This window comes from Anolis sagrei, chromosome 2 (assembly GCF_037176765.1).
Source record: "Anolis sagrei isolate rAnoSag1 chromosome 2, rAnoSag1.mat, whole genome shotgun sequence".
Lineage (NCBI taxonomy): Eukaryota > Metazoa > Chordata > Lepidosauria > Squamata > Dactyloidae > Anolis > Anolis sagrei.
This window is the reverse complement of record NC_090022.1, coordinates 15,066,061-15,085,734: the sequence shown is the minus strand read 5'-3', so window position 1 is coordinate 15,085,734 and position 19,674 is coordinate 15,066,061. Positions and strand designations below refer to the sequence as shown.

The following is a 19,674-nucleotide window of genomic DNA, read 5'->3' as shown; positions in this document are numbered from 1 at the left end:
CAAATGTGGCACAAATACCCGATATGCCCAAAAAAAATTTTTTGGGGGGGGGGTGTTGAATTTTTTCATTTGGGAGTTGTAGTTGCTGGGATTTATAGTTCAACCACAATCAAAGAGCATTCTGAACTCCACCTACAATGGAATTGAACCAAACTTGGCACACAGAACTCCCATGACCAAGAGAAAATACTGGAAGAGTTTGGTGGGCATTGACAATGTTGTATTGTAATATGTTTTTAACATGTAATGATAATGCATTGTGTGGTTTGTATTTTGTATATGAACACATGTTGTGAACCGGATCTGAGTCCCTCCTGGAGGTGAGAAGATCGGTATAGAAAACTTTTAAATAAATAAATAAATAAATAAATAAATTTTTGGAGTTGGAAGTTCACCTACATCCAGAGGAAAATAGACCTTGACATTTGGGAGTTGTAGTTGCTGTGATTTATAGTTCACCTACAATCAAAGAGCATTCTGAACCCCACCAACGATAGAATTGGGCCAAACTTTGCACACAGAACCCCCATAACCAACAGAAAATACTGTTTTCTATAATTGGCAACCCCTTTGACACCCCCTCATGAACCCCCCCCCCAGGGGGGGGGGTGTCTTGAATCCCAGGTTGAGAAACACTGCCCTAGATCTCCTTCCTAAACGTTTTCTAACAGCTTCAGCCCTATTTCTTCACCTATTCATTGTATATTTTCCTGTCACACTTTATCTCACAATTCAGCAGATCAGTTGCATAACTTCAGCGCTTTCCAGTAGTTTCTTCCTGCACAGTATTTTCAGTCAACTGCTCCCACAAACTGCACTCACTCTGGAACGCTCCACAGGCACTTGAGCACATGCCCGGCCATTGTCAGTTTTACTATTGTTTCCCCCTCCAATCTAGATGACACTACAAACTTACCACAGCACACAGTTATATCTTGTCTTAGCAGACAGGTTCCTTTAATAAAATACACAGAGCCTTTGGGAAACAGCATCACAGCACAAGGAGAGAGAGAATACACTGTACATGACTTCCTTATATACAATTCTGTACATTTACACATAGCAATCTCCGATTGGTTCCCAACTCATTGACTTAACTCAGACCCAGGATTGCATCATTCACACACACCTGGACCAGGCTAGAACACATTTCCCAAATGATGTCCTATATACAGTTAATGCATGACTCAGCATTTCCAATAGAAGCCTATGAGCAGTGCATGATGTGAAGAACCCTTACCTTAGTTACAGCCAGGATGCAGGGCCAGGAAAAGCCTGTAAGCCTAGAAAGAGAGGGAATGGGCAAGGCGAAGCATCAGCAGCCATTTTGGAGAAGGGAGACGCCATCTTGAGTGTAGTTCAGAGCAGGGGGGCGTGTCTTAGGCACTAGATGGCAGGGAATGGCAGGGATTGGTGTAGAGAAAGGGGGCGGAGTTTAGGAGAAGCTGAGAGGAAAAGAGGAGTGTTTTAAAATTCTGAGGGGAGTTGGAATGAAGAGTTAGAGAGAGCAGTTGTAGTTGGAGAATAGCAGAGAAGATTTAGTGAGAAGTCTAACTTAGAAATAGATTTAGATAGTTACTTCAGAAGAATCATAGAATCAAAGAGTTGGAAGAGACCTCATGGGCCATCCAGTCCAACCCCCTGTCAAGAAGCAGGAATATTGCATTCAAATCACCCCTGACAGATGGCCATCCAGCCTCTGTTTAAAAGCTTCCAAAGAAGGACCCTCCACCACACTCCGGGGCAGAGAGTTCCACTGCTGAATGCCTCTCACAGTCAGGAAGTTCTTCCTCATGTTCAGATGGAATCTCCTCTCTTGTAGTTTGAAGCCATTGTTCCGTGTCCTAGTCTCCAGGGAAGCAGAAAACAACCTTGCTCCCTCCTCCCTGTGGCTTCCTCTCACATATTTATACATGGCTATCATATCCCCTCTCAGCCTTCTCTTCTTCAGGCTAAACATGCCCAGCTCCTTAAGCCGCTCCTCATAGGGCTTGTTCTCCAGACCTTTTATCATTTTAGTCACTCTCCTCTGGACACATTTCAGCTTGTCAATATCTCTCTTGAATTGTGGTGCCCAGAATTGGACACAATATTCCAGGTGTGGTCTAACCAAAGCAGAATAGAGGGGTAGCATTACTTCCTTAGATCTAGACACTATGCTCCTATTGATGCAGGCCAAAATCCCATTGGCTTTTTTTGCCGCCACATCACATTGTTGGCTCATGTTTAACTTGTTGTCCACGAGGACTCCAAGATCTTTTTCACACGTACTGCTCTCGAGCCAGGCATTGTCCCCCATTCTGTATCTTTGCATTTCGTTTTTCCTGCCAAAATGGAGTATCTTTGTCGCTGTTGAACTTCATTTTGTCAGTTTTGGCCCATCTCTCTAATCTGTCAAGATCGTTTTGAATTCTGCTCCTGTCCTCTGGACTATTGGCTATCCCTCCCAATTTGGTGTCGTCTGCAAACTTGATGATCATGCCTTCTAACCCTTCATCTAAGTCATTAATAAAGATGTTGAACAAGACCGGGCCCAGGACGGAACCCTGCGGCACTCCACTCATCACTTCTTTCCAAGATGAAGAGGAAGCATTGGTGAACACCCTCTGGGTTCGTCCATTTAACCAATTACAGATCCACCTCACCATAGTTTTGCCTAGCCCACATTGGACTAGTTTCCTTGCCAGAAGGTCATGGGGGACCTTGTCGAAGGCCTTACTGGAATCCAGGTATGCTGAAGAACTGGTTCTAGACAGACCCTGTGTTTTGGGCTGTTTGTAGTAAAGAATCTAATTTAAGAGAAGATATAAATTCTCACTTTGAAAGTTATAACTGGAACTGAATACAAGTGAGCCCGAGCGCGGCGGGGAGCCCCGCCTTCACATTGGTGTGAGCTGCAGCGGAGAGTTCCGCAGTTCCTGGACCAAGCTTTTGGGACCAACAGATTTTATCTTGCAGAGAAACAGCTGATTGTCAAACTGGCCAGGCTTTCCGCTTCTTCTTGGCAGCGCTCGCTCCCGCTTGGATCCAACAGCCAGGGACACACTGCGGCCACCCGCAGGAGTCCCGGAAAGGCGGCCAGGCATGGACCCTGGCCCCTGAACAGGGAAATGTAGTTTCCCAAAGGACATTGCTCCACAGATCGCAACCCGGAAACCCCCCCTTGGACTCTCGTTTGCCCTCTCCTATTGACTTTCTGCCCCACATCCCGGACTATTTTCAGCCACGTTTTGGACGTAAACCTTCAACTCAGGCTTGCTCCGATTCACGAGCAGCCTCCACTTCCGTGTGCCTTCACCAGGAGTCCGTGAATTTCTTTTAATAATAAAGTGACTGAATATTTTTATTAATAAACTCTCGCTGGGGATGGGGATGGGCTTTGCCATATGAAATGTATGTAATATATGAAATGTATGTAGTGAATGAAATATACTTTGGTTTCCCTCTCCCCGCTTTTCCTCTCTGACCCTTTTGCCCCAAAAGGAATGTGACCCAAGGATTACTGCGACAGGGAGGAAATCCTTTGTCCTCCCAAAAACAGTCCATATTTACATTTGCATGGGCCCGTGATTGATTCCGTCTCAAAGCTTATTTTCAGAGCAGACAATAAGATAAGGGATGGGTCAACAAAACTTAGGAAGAAAGATTAACTCAATTTTTGGTATTTGTTGATCCCACTTGTTTACAAGGCCCCTTTGTTTACAAGGCTCCGAGGTCCAAATGCCATCGATAGCTCCTTCTTTCACCTTTTCATACTTCCTCCCAAATCCAATCATGGGCCGGGGGAAACCCATTGTTCCCCTTGTCTGCCACTCCACCGATAAGAACAAAGGCTCAGTAACAGCTGACGGATGCCCCCTGGGCATCCCATTTCCCCTGAACTGTCAAACTTCGTCCCGCCTCCTGGCTGCTGATTGGACCATCTTCGGAGGCGCTAGGAAGGCGCCGATTGGCCCCCTAGAGGCGGCAACGCTCGCTGATTGGTCGAGAGGCGGGACGTGCAGCCAAGCCTCCTCCCAGCTGTTCCGGGGCTAGCCAATCAGGGCGAAGCCGGCCAGCGGAGGGCGGGCGGGATTTTCAAACTGTTTTTCCTTTGTTCTGACTGTATAAAAATGCCGGAAAATCTTTATGCTGTATGCTTGTATGTGAATGATCACTGCAATCGCATCCTTTTCAACTGAATCGCAGAAATAAACGCTTCGGTCACTGAACCTCTTCAGCCTCTGGTGAGATTAATTTTTAATATTTTTGGGCTTTGGATTGGCTCTCGCTGGCTGCTCACCGAGGTCAAAAGACCCCTTTAGCGGTCTTCAGGGATCTCCCCCGCTGGGAGGGCCCCACAAAAGAGCTCGATATCACAAGCACTGTACGATTTTAACAAAACCAATAAGCATTCTGTACCTGAAGATTTCTTTCAAGATTGTTTAATAAATGTTTCATTCTATTTTCACACTACCACAGACTGTGTGTGAATATTTTTAGAGAAACATTTAATATCTCTGAAGAACAAACTCCATTGCAACACAAGAGATTCTGTGGCTGGGTTTCCTCAGTTCTAAAAGTAGAAAGACGTCAGCCAAGAAGAAACAGTATCAACAATTGTTTTCAGTAATGATACAGCCATAACTTATTCAGTTCATGTTTCTCTCTATTAAACTTAAGAAGAGTTCTTTCATGAGTAAAAAAGCCTAATGATCTGGTTAGCCCTTAAGAATGAGTGGCTGCTCTACATATTGGTGTCAGTGGATTGTTTGAATCCATTATATTGGTTTACAGCAGTTATTTTGGTCTGTGAATCTTTATAATTTAATTTGGCAGCTAGCGGGATCCATTAATTGATCCAGGTATAATATTGGTGGCAGCATTGGTGTATCGTTTGATCTGTGATCGATCGTTATAATTGGTGGCAGAGATTGAGATTGATTTGCCATTCTTTATACATAACTCAGCTATATTACAATATATTGTAAAACCTGACATTTCCCAACTCATCCTTTCCCCGATATTGCATGCTTTTAAAGTTTACTTAGCCATTCTTTATATTTATTCAACTCTCTACATCTGGGGTTTTTACCTAACCAGTCCTTTTAACAATTATATAGCTGTTGCCTCTCAAACCCATTCAGGATACTTTGTTCTTCTAACTTATTAAACTTGCCCATCAATTTATTTGTTATTTATTTAGAACATTTATATCCCGTCCTACCTCAACCTCTGCAGAGGGACTCAGGACAGCTAACAACAAAAAACATAGGTCTACATATCAAGTCAAAACAGTATAAAACATTGTAAAACATTAAAACTATTGCCAATTTAAGTCGTCCTATACGTAGGAATTTTGTTCCCATTTGTAAAGAAAGGGAAGCCACCAGTTTGTGTAAAGAAGCATGCACCTATGTGCAGTCCTCTGCCAAAGCTTTAATATCTGAATTGCTCTGTGTGTTGTAAAACAAAAGCCTCTTGGCTTTGAAACACAGGCTTGAGTCTCTCTTGTATGAAACAAAGTATCAACGTTTATTCAAACATTCCAAGCTCCAAACAATTGTGGTTACAATTACTATTTTTGTTGCGAACTTGAGTGTTACAGTCATGTATAATATACTTGGTGCACGTTCCTTTTAAACTCTTGACAGGATAATATTGTAACTTAAGCCACACTGGCTATAACTTATTCTCTGATTCCCCACTGTCTCTCTCTCTCAGACAGGGTTAACTTCTTCTCTTCACACAGATTCCTAACTGTTCCCAAACAGCTTTTCCTTAACTAACTTCACAAGCAGCCATTCTCAACTAACTCTCTAACAGAGATTCCTCACTGTCTCCCTCAGACAGTGTTTCTTAACTTCTTCTTTTAGGCAGAGATTCCCAACTCTCCTTTCCTTAAACAGGAAGTCCTACTTCAATAACAGAAGTTCCTGACTTCTTTTTTCACACAGAGATCCCTAACACATTTTCTTAACTGCTCATTTCTCAAACTCTGTTCCCAACTGTCATTTTCCAAACTCTCTACTCTAACTGCCCCTTTTGAACTTAACTCTGCCCCCTTTAGAATGTTCGGCCCTGCTCTTCCCAACTGTCATTTTGTCTCCCAACCTGTTGAAATCCTGGGGCTATGCTAATCTGCATATGACCAATCAGCCTCCATATGCAAATAAATCCTGTCCCTCTGTTGCTATCCTCTCTTGTCTCTAATCTTCCTTATCTGCCCCCTGCAAACATAGATCTACGCACTAAAATTTCACATAGAGTAACAAATTCGCTACACCATTCTTTCACGAAAGAGCAGTTTCCGCCTACACTAATTTTTATTCTTAAGTTTACTTCTCAGGTCTTCTGGAATTTTTTTTCAGTAAAACTATACAGGAACACAAATCCAAGCAAGTCCTTTTTAGCTTTCTCCAAAATCTAAGCCTTTATATGTGTTCTGCACCACATGAGTTCTGTTTTAAAAACAAATTATAATACAATTTATTGAAAAAATGAACACAAAAACAGTCCACAAAACAAAGCTTTAAGCAAGCCAACTATATATATTCCTTAATACATAGTGCAGACTCTGCTATTAGTGAAGTTCCTTCCACACTCCATGCATTGCTAAGGCTTCTCACTTATGTGAGCAATTTGATGTCTGGTGTATGCCTTCCTAGTAATGAAGCTCTTGCTGCATTCTATACATTTGTATGGTTGTTTTCCTGTGTGGGTCCTTCAATGGGAACACAAATTATCACTGCGACTGAAGCTCTTTCCACATTCCATGCATTTCTATGGCTTTTCTCCTGTGTGGATCCTTAAATGGGAACGCAAACGTCCATGACTACTGAAGCTCTTTCCACATTCCATGCATTTTTGTGGCTTCTCCCGTGTGTGGGTCCTTTGATGACGGAGCAGGTGTGCTCTCTCACGGAAGCTCTTTCCACATTCTATGCATTTGTGTGGCTTCTCTCCTGTGTGGGTTCTTAGATGGGAACGCAAATTTCTATTATTACGGAAGCTCTTTCCACATTCCATGCATTTGTATGGCTTTTCTCCTGTGTGGATCCTTAAATGTGAACGGTAATGTCCATCTTCCCAGAAGCTCTTTCCACATTCCATGCATTTATATGGCTTCTCCCCCGTGTGGGTCCTTTGATGACAACGCAGGTTCCCTCTGTCCCTGTAGCTCTTTCCACATTCTATGCATTTGTATGGCTTCTCTCCTGTGTGGATCCTTAGATGGAAATGCAAGCTTTCTCTGAAATGGAAGCTCTTTCCACATTCCATGCATTTATATGGCTTCTCTCCTGTGTGGATCCTTAGATGTAAATGCAAACTTTCTCTGACACGGAAGCTCTTTCCACATTCCATGCATTTATATGGCTTCTCTCCTGTGTGGAGCCTTCTATGGGCAGTAAAGCTTACTTTGTATTGGAAGCTCTTTCCACATTCTGTGCATTTGTATCGTTTCTCCCCTGTGTGGGTTCCTTGATGGCAACGCAGATATGCACTACTACTAAAACTCTTCCCACATTTTGTACATTCATATGGCCTCTCCCCTGTGTGGGTCCTTTGATGAGTACGCAGGTTGTCCCTCCGAGAGAAGCTCTTCCCACATTCCATGCATTTATGTGGCTCCTCCCCTGTGTGGGTCTTTTGATGGTCACGCAGCCTGTCAATCCGAATGAAGCTCTTCCCACATTCCATGCATTTATGTGGTCTCTCCCCTGTGTGGGTCTTTAGATGGTCACTCATCTTGTTCAAATATATAAAGCTCTTTCCACATTCTATGCATTTATATGGTTTCTCCCCTGTGTGGGTTCTTTGATGGCAACGCAGACCTGTACTGGTAGAGAAGTTGTCTCCACATTCGATGCATTTATATGGTTTCTCCCCTGTGTGGCTTCTTTTATGGATACGCAGACCTCCAGCGTTAGAGAAGCTCTTTTCACATTCAGTGCATTTATATGGTTTCTCCCCAGTGTGGGTTCTTCTATGGCGATGCAGACCTCCAGCGTTAGAGAAGCTCTTTTCGCATTCTGTGCATTTATATGGTTTCTCCCCTGTGTGGGTTCTTTTATGGATACGTAGACTGTCAGGTTTAGAGAAGCTCTTTTCGCATTCTGTGCATTTATATGGTTTCTCCCCTGTGTGGGTTCTTTGATGTCTGCGCAGGCATCCTGTCTCACTGAAGCTCTTTCCACATTCTATGCATTTATATGGTTTCTCCCCTGTGTGGGTTCTTTGATGTTTACGCAGGCATCCTCTCTCACTGAAGCTCTTTCCACATTCTATGCATTTATATGGTTTCTCCCCTGTGTGGGTTCTTTGATGTTTGCGCAGGCATCCTCTCTCACTGAAACTCTTTTCGCATTCTGTGCATTTATATGGTTTCTCCCCTGTGTGGGTTCTTTTATGTCTGCGCAGGCATCCTCTCTCACTGAAGCTCTTTCCACATTCTATGCATTTATATGGTTTCTCCCCTGTGTGGGTTCTTTTATGGATACGCAGACCTCGAGCGTTAGAGAAGCTCTTTTCACATTCTGTGCATTTATATGGTTTCTCCCCTGTGTGGGTTCTTTGATGTAAATTAAATTTATTTTTATGAGAGAAACTCTTTCCACATTCTGTGCATTTATATGGTTTCTCCTCTGTGTGAGTTTCTTGATGTATAGGAAGAATAGTTTTCTGACGCAAGCTCTTTGCACGTTCCATACCACTGAAAATGGATGTATGGGATCTGAATATTCAGTCAGAATTCGTATATTAAGTGAGAATTTCACAAATATAAACAACTCAAAGAACACAACATTTCTGGTTCCCAGTCTTTTGTTGTCCTATTTTCTAAACCGCTATCTTTACAATGCAATATTTTTTCTCCATTGATTCTACAGGATGATGGCTTGTGGGTTTTTATGCTCAATTATTTCCTTGTTGCTTTTATAGCTGTGTGCCTTGAAGTCCTTTTGGAAATACTGCAACTCTAGGAGAAGTGTCACAGAGTTTTCTTCAGAAGATTTATTCAGTGGGTATCTGTTGGACAATAAGAGGCGACATCTAAATAGTGGTTGAACACAGAAAGATTTCAGTCGGACTTCAATATTGATCCCTCAAAAGTATAGCAAGGCCTGGAGTTGAGAGAAGACTGATCCAACTGGGAAGCTCTCCTTGTGGGATATCCCTATTGGTTTCTTACCAATAATGCTTTTTGGTTTGCTATCAATTAAGACCCAACTGGTCAAAAGAATATGTTGCTTCTACAAAGTGGTAGTTTGGTTTGTTTTTTTTAAAAAATAACTGCAAGATAAGCTCAATAATAAACAAATATGCAACTGGAAAAATAAGGGTGAGTTCACCTTATCTGTTCAATAATTGATAAAAGCACCTGTGGCTAGAACTGTTGGGGAACATGTTATGAATAACTTTTTAAACACTTTAAAGCATAGGCTTCTTTTTGGTTATAACTGAGGTGTCCCTGGAGTCCATCCCCACAGTGATACAAGTTCTTTGGCCTTTAAGAACCTGAACGAGTAGGATGGTAACCCCACCCTCACAGCCCCCCATTTTCCCCCAAAAGCTTATCTCCAGAGAGCTCTCCCAGTGCTCAAAAACAAAGTGTCAGGGGGTTGTGGTGTGAAGGATTTTCCTCCTTCTCTCTCCACCTGCCAATACTTTGTTTTTGAGCACCAGGAGAGCTCTGTGACGGGCCTACACTGCTGGCGGGCTCCACAGGTAGGCACCAGGCTGCCAGGCTCCTCTGGTTTACCCACCAGGTAAATCCCAGGGTTTGAGGTGGGTGTGTGGCCTTGTTCCTGGGAGGAACTGAGTCTAAATAATCATTATTGGGGAAATTAGCAGTGGTTACAGCACATACTCTTCCTCCATTGTTATTTTTAGTTAGTACAATTTCCCAGGAGCCCCCGGTGGCGCAGTGGGTTAAACCCCTGTGCCGGCAGGACTGAAGACTGACAGGTCGCAGGTTCGAATCCGGGGAGAGGCGGATGAGCTCCCTCTATCAACTCCAGCTCCTCATGTGGGGACATGAGAAAAGCCTCCCACAAGAATGATAAAAACATCACATCATCCGGGCGTCCCCTGGGCAACGTCCTTGCAGATGGACAATTCTCTCACACCAGAAGCAACTTGCAGTTTCTCAAGTCGCTCCTGACACGACAAAAAAAAAAAAGTACAAGGAAAATTTAAGAAATGGCTAAAATATATTGAGAATTCTTTTGCAAAAGGAAAATCTTTGAAGTTTGTTAAGGGCTCTAAATATGCTCACTCTTCAGGAGGAGGCTGGTAATACCAAATTTGGAACTATATTATTATGCATTTCAAATAGTTCAACTAAGGACATTTTTCAAGAATAACAACTCTGTTGTATGGGTACAAATTGAAAGAAGGAAAGCTTCAAAAGGTATTATGCTATGGCAAGTATGTTTGTTGAAAAAGTAAAGAAAAGTTAGTCAACCCTTTTACTGAGGACTTGATTCGTGTCTGGGTCCTAATACATGAAAGTTCTTAATACTAGATGAATGAAGGGGGGATCTGGATCTCTTGACAGGGGCAACTTGAGATACTGCAAGTTGCTTCTGGTGTGAGAGAATTGGCCGTGTGCAAGGAAGTTGCCGAGGGGACGCCCAGATATTGGATGTTTGTACTATCCATGTGGGAGGTTTCTCTCATGTCCCTGCATGGGGAGCTGGAGCTGACAGAGGTAGCTCAACTCACTCTCCCTGGATTTGTGCTGGCACAAGGGTTTAACCCATTGCACCACCGGGGGCTCCTCTCAGAACAGGTGTTGCGACAAGACAATTGTATCCTTTTGAATATATCACATTGTTACTCTGGGAAACAACCCGGGTGAGACCATTATGTCATCAATGGCACATAATGGTCTAGTTTTAACTATTGTTTTAACTATAATTGTTTTGTTTTTATTCGTTATTTTATTTAAGTAGAGTTGTTTTTGGTTATTTTCTGTAAGTTGTTATTTTATGGTATTTAGTATTGTTTACTGATTTTTGCAAATTTTGCTGTATTTTACGTTCTGTGTTGCACCTTTGTTGTGCTGTCTGTAAGCCACCACGAGTCCCTTCTGGGAGATAGTGGCAGGATATAAATAAAGCTGTTGTTGTTATTGTTATTATTATTATTGGCACCGCCACCACCTTGGCTCAGAGGGATGTAAGAAGCCCTAGAGGTTTGAATTTTTCAGACTGTATGGCCATGTTCCAGTAGCATTCTCTACTGATGTTTGGCCTGCATCTCTGGCAGGCATCCTCAGAGGTTTGTGGGAGAGAAAGCTGCTGGAACATGACCATACAGCCCAAAAAACTCACAGCAACCCAGCGATTCTGGCCATGAAAGCCTTCGACAGCCGTAGATGTGTCCTTTGAGCTCCTGCACAGAGTGTACAGACCAGGCATGGGCAAAATGTCTAACCTGGGGGCCACACGGTGAGCTGGGAGGGAGGGTGGTTCTTCCCAAGTCCCTTCCCCTTTTCTGTCAAGAGGCAGAAAGGAAAGGTCAGGATGAAATGGTGGACAGGAGATATAGATATAGAATCCTAGAGCTGGAAGAGACCGCCCCCCCCCCCCAAGGATCATCCAGTTTAACCCCCTTCCATGGAGGAAGGCACAATCAAAGCACAGCCTCCGTGGAAAAGCTTCCTGAGAAGGAGACTCCAACACACTCCCAGGCAGTCTATGCCCGTCTCCAGGAAGTTTTTCCTAATCTTTTCAGTCAAATCTCTTTCCCTGCCGTATGAAACCATTGCTCCCTTGTGTCCTGGTCTCTAGAGTAGAAGAAAGTCAGTTTTCCCCGTCCTCCTTAATGGGACACCCTTTTACATCTGGAAACATGGTTCTTGTGTTCCCTCTCTATCTTCTCTTCTCCCAGCTAAACATTCTACAGGAAGAAAGGAGGAAGGAAGAAAGAATGAAGGGTGGAAGAGAATGGAGGGAGGGAGTAAAGAAAAAGAGGGAGAGGGAAGAAGGGCAGAAAGAGGGAAGGAAGGACAAAAGGGTGGAAGGGAAGAAAGGAGAATAAGGAAGAAAAGTAAGGGAGGGAGGGGGGAAAGAGGAAGGAAAGAGAAAAGGAAGGATAGGATGTGTGAGAGAGGAGGGCTTGAGAAAAGAGCCCAAGGAGCCACATCCGACCGCCGGGCCTGGTTTTGCCCATCTGAACTCAAAAAAAGAGATTTAAAGATGGGCTCAAAGCCAACCTTTAAAACTGTGGCATAGACACTGAGAACTGAGAAGCCCTGGCCCTTGAGCACTCTAACTGGAGGCCAGCTGTGACCAGCAGTGCTATAGAATTTGAAAGAGCACGAACGGAGGGCGAAAAAGAAAAACATGCCAAGAGGAAGGCGCACCAAGCCAACCCCGACTGGGACCACATTCCACCCGGAAACCAATGTCCTCACTGTGGGAGAACATGGGGGTCACGAATAGGGCTCCACAGTACCCACCACCAGGACACCGCACATGGAGGACAATCTAACTCGGACAACGAGGGTTCGAGTAAGTAAGTAAGTCCCTGGTATACACTATGTGGGTGTGGAATGCTAAAAGTACAATTTCCTAATGGTTACATTTATGGTCCTTGGAGGTATGTGGAGTTAGAAATATGTCTTCTAGTTCTAGTCCTAAGGGTTGCAAGAGGCTTCTGAAGCTGCTCCAATTCGGGCATTAAAAGTCCCCACATCTAAGAGCACCAGGATGGCGTGGGTTTGGGTGTCTTCTGCTGCTGCTTTGCTCTGAAGGTGCTCTATTCTGTGCATTTGATGCCCTTGGGCTGATGCAATACAGTATCTGGAGTACTGTGTCCAGTTCTGGGCACCACAATTGAAAGGAGATGTAGACATGCTGAAATGTTTCCAGAGGAGAGTGACCAAAATGATCAAGGGTCTGGAGAACAAGCCCTATGAGGAGTGGCTTAAAGAGCTGGGCATGTTTAACCTGAAGAAGAGAAGTCTGAGAGGAGACATGATGGCCATGGATCAAGATGTGAGGGGAAGTCACAATGAGAATGGAGCAAGCTTGTTTGCTGCTGCCCTGGACACTAGGATGCGGAACAATGGCTTCAAACTACAAGAAAGGAGATTTCACCTAAACATTAGGAAGAACTTCCTGTGAGAGCTGTTCAACTGTGGAACACTCTGCCCAGAGTGTGGTGGAGGCTCCTTCTTTGGGGCTTTTAAAGCAGAGGCTGGGTGGCTCTCTGTCGGGGGTGTTTGAATGCGATTTTCCTGCTTCTTGGCAGTGAGTCGGGACTGGATGGCCCACAAGGTCTCTTCCAACTCTAGCATTCTATTTATATGTGAATCGATGGAAGAGAGGAGGGGCAAAAGCACCCCATTTTCCAGTGGGTTAAACCACTGAGCTAAACTTGTTGACTAAATGGTCGCAGGTTTGAATCTGGGGAGCGGCGTGAGCTTCCGCTGTTAGCCCCATCTTCTGCCAACCTAGCAGTTCAAAAACATGCAAATATGAGTAGATCAATAGGTACCACTCCGGTGGGAAGGTAACAGTGTGACATGCAGTCATGCTGGCCGCATGACCTTGGAGGTGTCTACAGACAACGCCGGCTCTTCAACTTAGAAATGGAGATGAATAATAATCCCGACTTGACCAAACCCTGCAAAACTGCCCTCGGAAGAACTTTATTTTTTACCTTCTAGTGCACCCAACCCTACTTTGTCCCTCAGATTCCCCGTCCAGATACATTACACTGTTCTCTCACCCAGTGTTTTTAAATTTTTAATTTATTGAAACAGGTTTCTGCCCACTGTGATTAATTTTTGTGTTTAAAATGTTGCAATTTTATATTGCTGATATGTGATTGATACTGGTTCTTGTATTTTATTTATATTTTACTGCTGTGTTTTGTTGTATATTGCTTTACTGTATTTCTGGGCTTGGCCTCATGTAAGCTGCCTTGAGTCCCCTTGGGGAGATGGTGGCGAGGTATAAATAAAAGTATTATTATTATTATTATTATTATTATTATTATTATTATTATTTTTATAGATGAGCACCAACCCCCAGAGTCGGACACAACTGGACTTAATGTCAGGGGAAACCTTTACCTTTACTTACCTTTTCTAAGTGAGATTTCAAAATGCAATTCAGCCCATTGGAAAAAAAGAGTCCTTTCCCCCCGAGTCCTGGAAATGGTGCTCGAGACTCAGAAGTCCTGGAAATGGTGCAATGGAGAGACTCAGGAGAAACGCAGGCAAGACAATGATAAACAAACGGCTAAGATCCTGACAACTAGAGGGGTCTTTCTTTCCCCGAAGGAGCCTTGCCCCCCTCCCTAGATTTCTCTTTCCCCTCCTTTCATCTCTCTCTCTCTCTCCCTTCCTCTCTTTGGCCTTTAGCGCTGTTTGTAAATTTTATTTTATTTCATACTCTGTGTCTACCCTACTGTATTATTTTTTTATTGTTTGTATTTTTTTAAGTTATTACTTGCTGTATGTATTTTATTTGTTTTATTTTAACTGTTGGGCTTAGCCTCATGTTAGCCACCCCGAGTCTCTGTGGGGAGATGGTGGCAGGGTATAAATAAAGTTTAAGTTAAGTTTTAAATGATAGAGAGGAGGGTCTGAGAAAAGAGCCCAAGGGGCCGCATCTGGTCCCCAGGCCTGGGTTTGCCCATACTTGGTATAGATTATGTGGGTGCTTAAATGATAAAAAATTAATTCTCTGCTGACTATTCATTGCCCATGGAGGTATGTGGAGTTAAAATTTACATCATCTAGTTCTAGTCCTAAGGGTTGCCAGAAAGGCCTTCTGAATCTGCTCCAAGTCCCCACATCGAAGAGCAATAGGGTGGCCTTGGTTTGGAGCTTTCTGCTTCTTGTTTGCTATGAGGATGCTCTATTCTGGGCCAGAGTGAAGAGAGAGGGGGGCAGAAGACAGTTCCACCTTGTCTCCTGTGCTATTCTTATAATGTAATATAAAAACATGTAATATTTATAATATTACTAGCTGTCCCCTGCCACGTGTTGCTGTAGCTCAGGCTGGTGATCTGGAAAATTAAGTAATGAGAAAGTGTTGGTTTCTAATATATGTAATTTCTTTCTGCTTGTGGGTAAACAGTATTTCTTGTTGTTTCTTTGTCAGTGTTGATGTGGAGATTGTCAAGGTCTATTCCCCCCAAACTCCATCTGTGTTCATATTTGGGCATATGGAATATTTCTGCCAAGTTTGATACATATCCCTCATTGCTTGAGTCCACAGTGCTCTCTGTTGATGTGGCGATTGTCTGGTTTGCCTTCTCTGGAATATGCAACATATCATAGTCTTTCTTTAGGGGTCCCTTTCAAATCTATGATACTATATCTGTGTGTGTGAATCATATCTATCTATCTATCTATCTATCTATCTATCTATATGGCTGGATGGCTCTTTGTCAGGAAGACTCTGATTACATTTTCTTGCCCTGGTGAAGAGTGTTGGACTGGATGGCATAAGTATTTTCTGTTGGTCATGGGGGTTCTGTGTAGGAAGTTTGCCCAAATTATGTCATTTGTGGAATTCAGAATGCTCTTTAACTGTTGGCAAACTATAAATCCCAGTAACTACAAATCCCAAATGTCAAGGTCTATTTTCCCCAAACTCCATCCGTGTTCATATTGGAGCATATGGAATATTTGTGCCAAGTTTGTTCCAGATTCATCATTGTTTGAGTCCACAGTGCTCTCTGGATGGAGGTGAACTACAACTCCTAAACCCAAGGTCAATGCCCACCAAACCCTTCTAGTGTTTTCTGTTGGTCATGGGAGTCCTGTGTGCCACGTTTGGTTCAATGCCATAATTGGTGGAGTTCAGAATGCTCAATATGCCCAAATATAAACACAGATGGGAGTTTCGGGAAAACAGACCTTGACATTTGGTAGTCGTAGTTACTGGGATTTATAGTTCACCTGCGATCAAGGAGCATTCTGAATCTCACCAACAATGGAATTGGGCCAAACGTCCCACACAGAACCCCCCATGACCAACAGAAAATTCTGTGTTTTCTGGTGGTCTTTGGTGACCTTTCTGACACCCCCTGGCGACCCTCCCAGGTTGAGAAATGCTGCCTTAAGACCATCCAGTCCAACTCCCTTAACCAGGGCAAGAAAACATAATCAGAGCCCTCCTGACAAAGAGCCATCCAGCCATTCATGTATATATGTATATGACAGATGCAGTATCAAAGATTTGAAAGGGACCCCTAAAGAAGGACAATGATATGTTGCATGTCTCAAAGTAGGCAAATCAGACAATCTCCACATCAACACTGACAAAGAAACAAAAAGAAATACGGTTTACCCACAAGCAAAAAGACATTACAGCAACACTTTCTCATTACTTTACTTTCCAGATCAACAGACTGAGCCACAGCAACTCGTGGCAGGGGACAGCTAGTTTTATATACTAATATTAATAATAAAACTTTATTTATACCCTGCCACCATCTCCCCAAGGGACTCGGAGCGGCTTACATGAGGCCAAGCCCAACAACACATCAATAAAAACAACAAGCAATAAGCGAAATAAACAATACCATTAGTGTAACTCACATATAGACAATAACACACAAGGATGTAATAACCTGTGGCCAGGCCAGATGTAATAGTTCAAACTTTAAAAGTAAACGCTGGACATGAACAGAGGTAGGATGTATCTAGGAGGAGGGTTTTAAACGAAAAGTAGAGAGCAACCCAATTGGTAATTAAAGGATATTTTGCAGGGGATTGTTTGAAGTACTTTTGTTGTTGTTTTGTGTCTAATTCATGTTGTATTGTTTTTGGGCTTGGCCTCATCTTAGCCGCCCCGAGTCCCATTTGGGGAGATGGTGGCGGGTTATCAATAAATTTTATTATATTATTATTGTGTGTATGTGTCAGGAGCAAGTTGAGAAAACTGCAAGTCGCTTCTGGTGTGAGAGAACTGGCCGTCTGCAATGACGTTGCCCAGGGGGATGTTTTACCCATCCTTTTGGGAAGCTTCTCTCATGTCCCCGCATGGGAAGCTGGAGCTGACAGTGGGAGCTCATCCACACTCTCCCCAGATTATATTATTATTATTATTATTAATGATAAACAAACCGCAAAGATCCTGAAAACAGGAGGGGCCTCACCCCCTTCCTGGACTTCCCTTTCCCCTCTTTCCCTACCTTTCATATCTCTCTCCCCCACATTTTTCTCTCTTGGGCCTTCAGCGCCTCCACCTTACCTCCTCCTCGGTCCTCTTCCGCCTTCTCTCTGCCTTTTCCCGCCAAGAGAGAGCCTGGCCCCTCCTCCGGAAGTGACGCCAGAGCGGGGGGATGTGTCACTCTTCTCCCTCCTCTCTGCCTTCTCTGGCCAACTTGAAGGAAGTTCTAAGCCTGTGCCTCCCCTTCTCACCACAAATAGGAAGCCTTGGGTTGAGCAATGGGAGGGAGCAGAAGTGTCTCTGAACAAGAAGCATATTTGAAGAGGAAAATGTATTTATTTATTGTGTCAGAAGCGAACTGAGGGTACAGTTCATGGAATCATAGCATCAAAGAGTTGGAAGAGACCTCATGGGCCATCCAGTCCAACCCACTGCCAAGAAGCAGGAACACTGCATTCAAATCACCCCTGACAGATGGCCATCCAGCCCCTGTTTAAAAGCTTCCAAAGAAGGAGCCTCCACCACACTCCGGGGCAGAGAGTTCCACTGCTGAACGCTCTCACAGTCAGGAAGTTCTTCCTCGTGTTCAGATGGAATCTCCTCTCTTGTAGTTTGAAGCCATTGTTCCATTGCGTCCTAGTCTCCAAGGAAAACAAGCTTGCTCCCTCCTCCCTGTGAGTTCCTCTCACATATTTATACATGGCTATCATATCCCCTCTCAGCTTTCTCTTCTTCAGGCTAAACATGCCCAGCTCCTCAAGCCGCTCCTCATAGGGCTTGTTCTCCAGACCCTTGATCATTTTAGTCGCCCTCCTCTGGACACATTCCAGCTTGTCAATATCTCTCTTGAATTGTGGTGCCCAGAATTGGACACAATATTCCAGATGTGGTCTAACCAAAACAGAATAGAGGGGGAGCATGACTTCCCTGGATCTAGACACTATGCTCCTATGGCCATCTGTCAAGGGTGATTTGAATGCAATATTCCTGCTTCTTGGCAGAATGGGGTTGGACTGGATAGCCCATGAGGTCTCTTCCAACTCTTTGATTCTATGAGTGGTACAAGGAAGTATGAAAATTGGCAATAAATGATAAGCTGACCTGTATATTAAAAGTGAAAAGAGGTATAGGGAAACAAAGTGATTTGGATGAGGTATGGGGAAAATTGTTTGAAAAAAGGATTTTAAAAGAAAGATGGAAAGTTACTTCCGCAAGAAGAATTGAAATTTTGTATAGATGATACGTAAAAGCTGTGGCTTGGGAGGGGAGCACAGCGGTGATGGATAGATAATATGTATAAGCAGAGAAATAACAGTAGATGCCAAAAGTTAAAGCATGGTAGCTTGTATTAAATAATATGTATCTGCTGTAAAATAAACAATGTATTTCTCCAGGGCAGCAAAAAAAACAAGCTTGTTCCTTCCTTCCTATGACTTCCCCTCACATATTTATACGTAGCCCACATCTTGTCTCCTCTCAGCCTTCTCTTCTGCAGGCTAAACATGCCCAGCTCTTTAAGCTGCTCCTCATAGGGTTTGTTCTCCAGACCCTTTGAGTCACTCTCCTCTGGACACATTCCAGCTTGTCAACATCTCCCTTCAATTGTGGTACCCAGAATTGGACACAGTATTGGCAGAATAGAAGGTAGCATCACTTCCCTGGATCTAGGTTCCTATTGACGCAGGCCAAAATGCCACTGGATTTTTTTGCTGCTGCATCACATTGTTGGCTCCACGAGGACTTCAAGATCTTTAGCCTTCTCTGGCCAACTTTGAGGAAGTTTAGGACCTCCTCCCCTTTTCTCAGTAAAGCTGGAGGTGGAGGCATGAGAGGGAGCAGCAGTGTGTTTGAACAGGAGCAGGAAGGGGTGAGATCCACAGGAAGGGAGAGTGATGCTTATTAGACCAGGCTGTGGTGCAGCTAATTAGTAGCCAGCTGCATTAAATCACTACAGACTGAGAGGTCATGATTTCAAAGCCACCCCAGGTCGGAGTGAGCTCCCAACCATTAATAGTCTAGCTTGCTGTTGACCTATGCAGGCCGAAAGACAGTTGCATCTGTCAAGGAGGAAATTTAGGTACTGCTCAATGTGGGGAGGCTAATTTAACTAATTTACAATACCATAAAACCTTCCAGCAGCATGCATAAGAATGAGGAAGTACTCTGTAACGAGGCGCATATATGATCAAGGAGGGAATTAAACTCAGGCCTCACTTATTGGAAAGAATATATTGTAAACTAGGGTAGCTGCCACCAATCGTGAGGTAAGTTATAATATTGTGAGAAATGGCCCACTGGACGCAGAATTGATGGAGAAGAGGCAGTCTACAAACAAAAGAGAACAAGTTTATTTTGTACAAAGCGTGTGGTTACGAGTTGTTGAATGACTTCTGGAACTTTAAGTAACACTCTTTCAAATGATACAGCTTATAGCAACTGTTAGTGAAATGTAGCACTTTGCTGAGCAATGTTTCCTGAGGTGAATAGCTTTCTAATTTGATCTGTCCTTGATCAAACCACTGATCTCTAGTCTTCTCCCGACTAGCGATCTTAA

The 19,674-nt window shown here is 43.6% G+C and overlaps 1 protein-coding gene across 1 annotated transcript; it reads right to left on the bottom strand.

The window, feature by feature from the left end:
* Positions 1-5,490: 5,490 nt before the first annotated feature.
* LOC137096269 (zinc finger protein 845-like) lies at positions 5,491-17,281 on the bottom strand. Its single transcript, XM_067465283.1, has 3 exons — positions 17,202-17,281; positions 14,076-14,172; positions 5,491-9,006 (listed from the first exon to the last, which is right to left on the bottom strand). The coding sequence occupies exon 3, from the start codon at positions 8,686-8,688 to the stop codon at positions 6,763-6,765; it is 1,926 nt and encodes a 641-aa protein (XP_067321384.1). The 5' UTR covers positions 8,689-9,006; positions 14,076-14,172; positions 17,202-17,281; the 3' UTR covers positions 5,491-6,762.
* Positions 17,282-19,674: the final 2,393 nt, after the last annotated feature.

What these genes read in the sequence shown, in the direction of transcription:
- LOC137096269 (XM_067465283.1), bottom strand. Translation starts at nt 8,688, where the DNA reads ATGGAACGTGCAAAGAGCTTGCGTCAGAAAACTATTCTTCCTATACAT.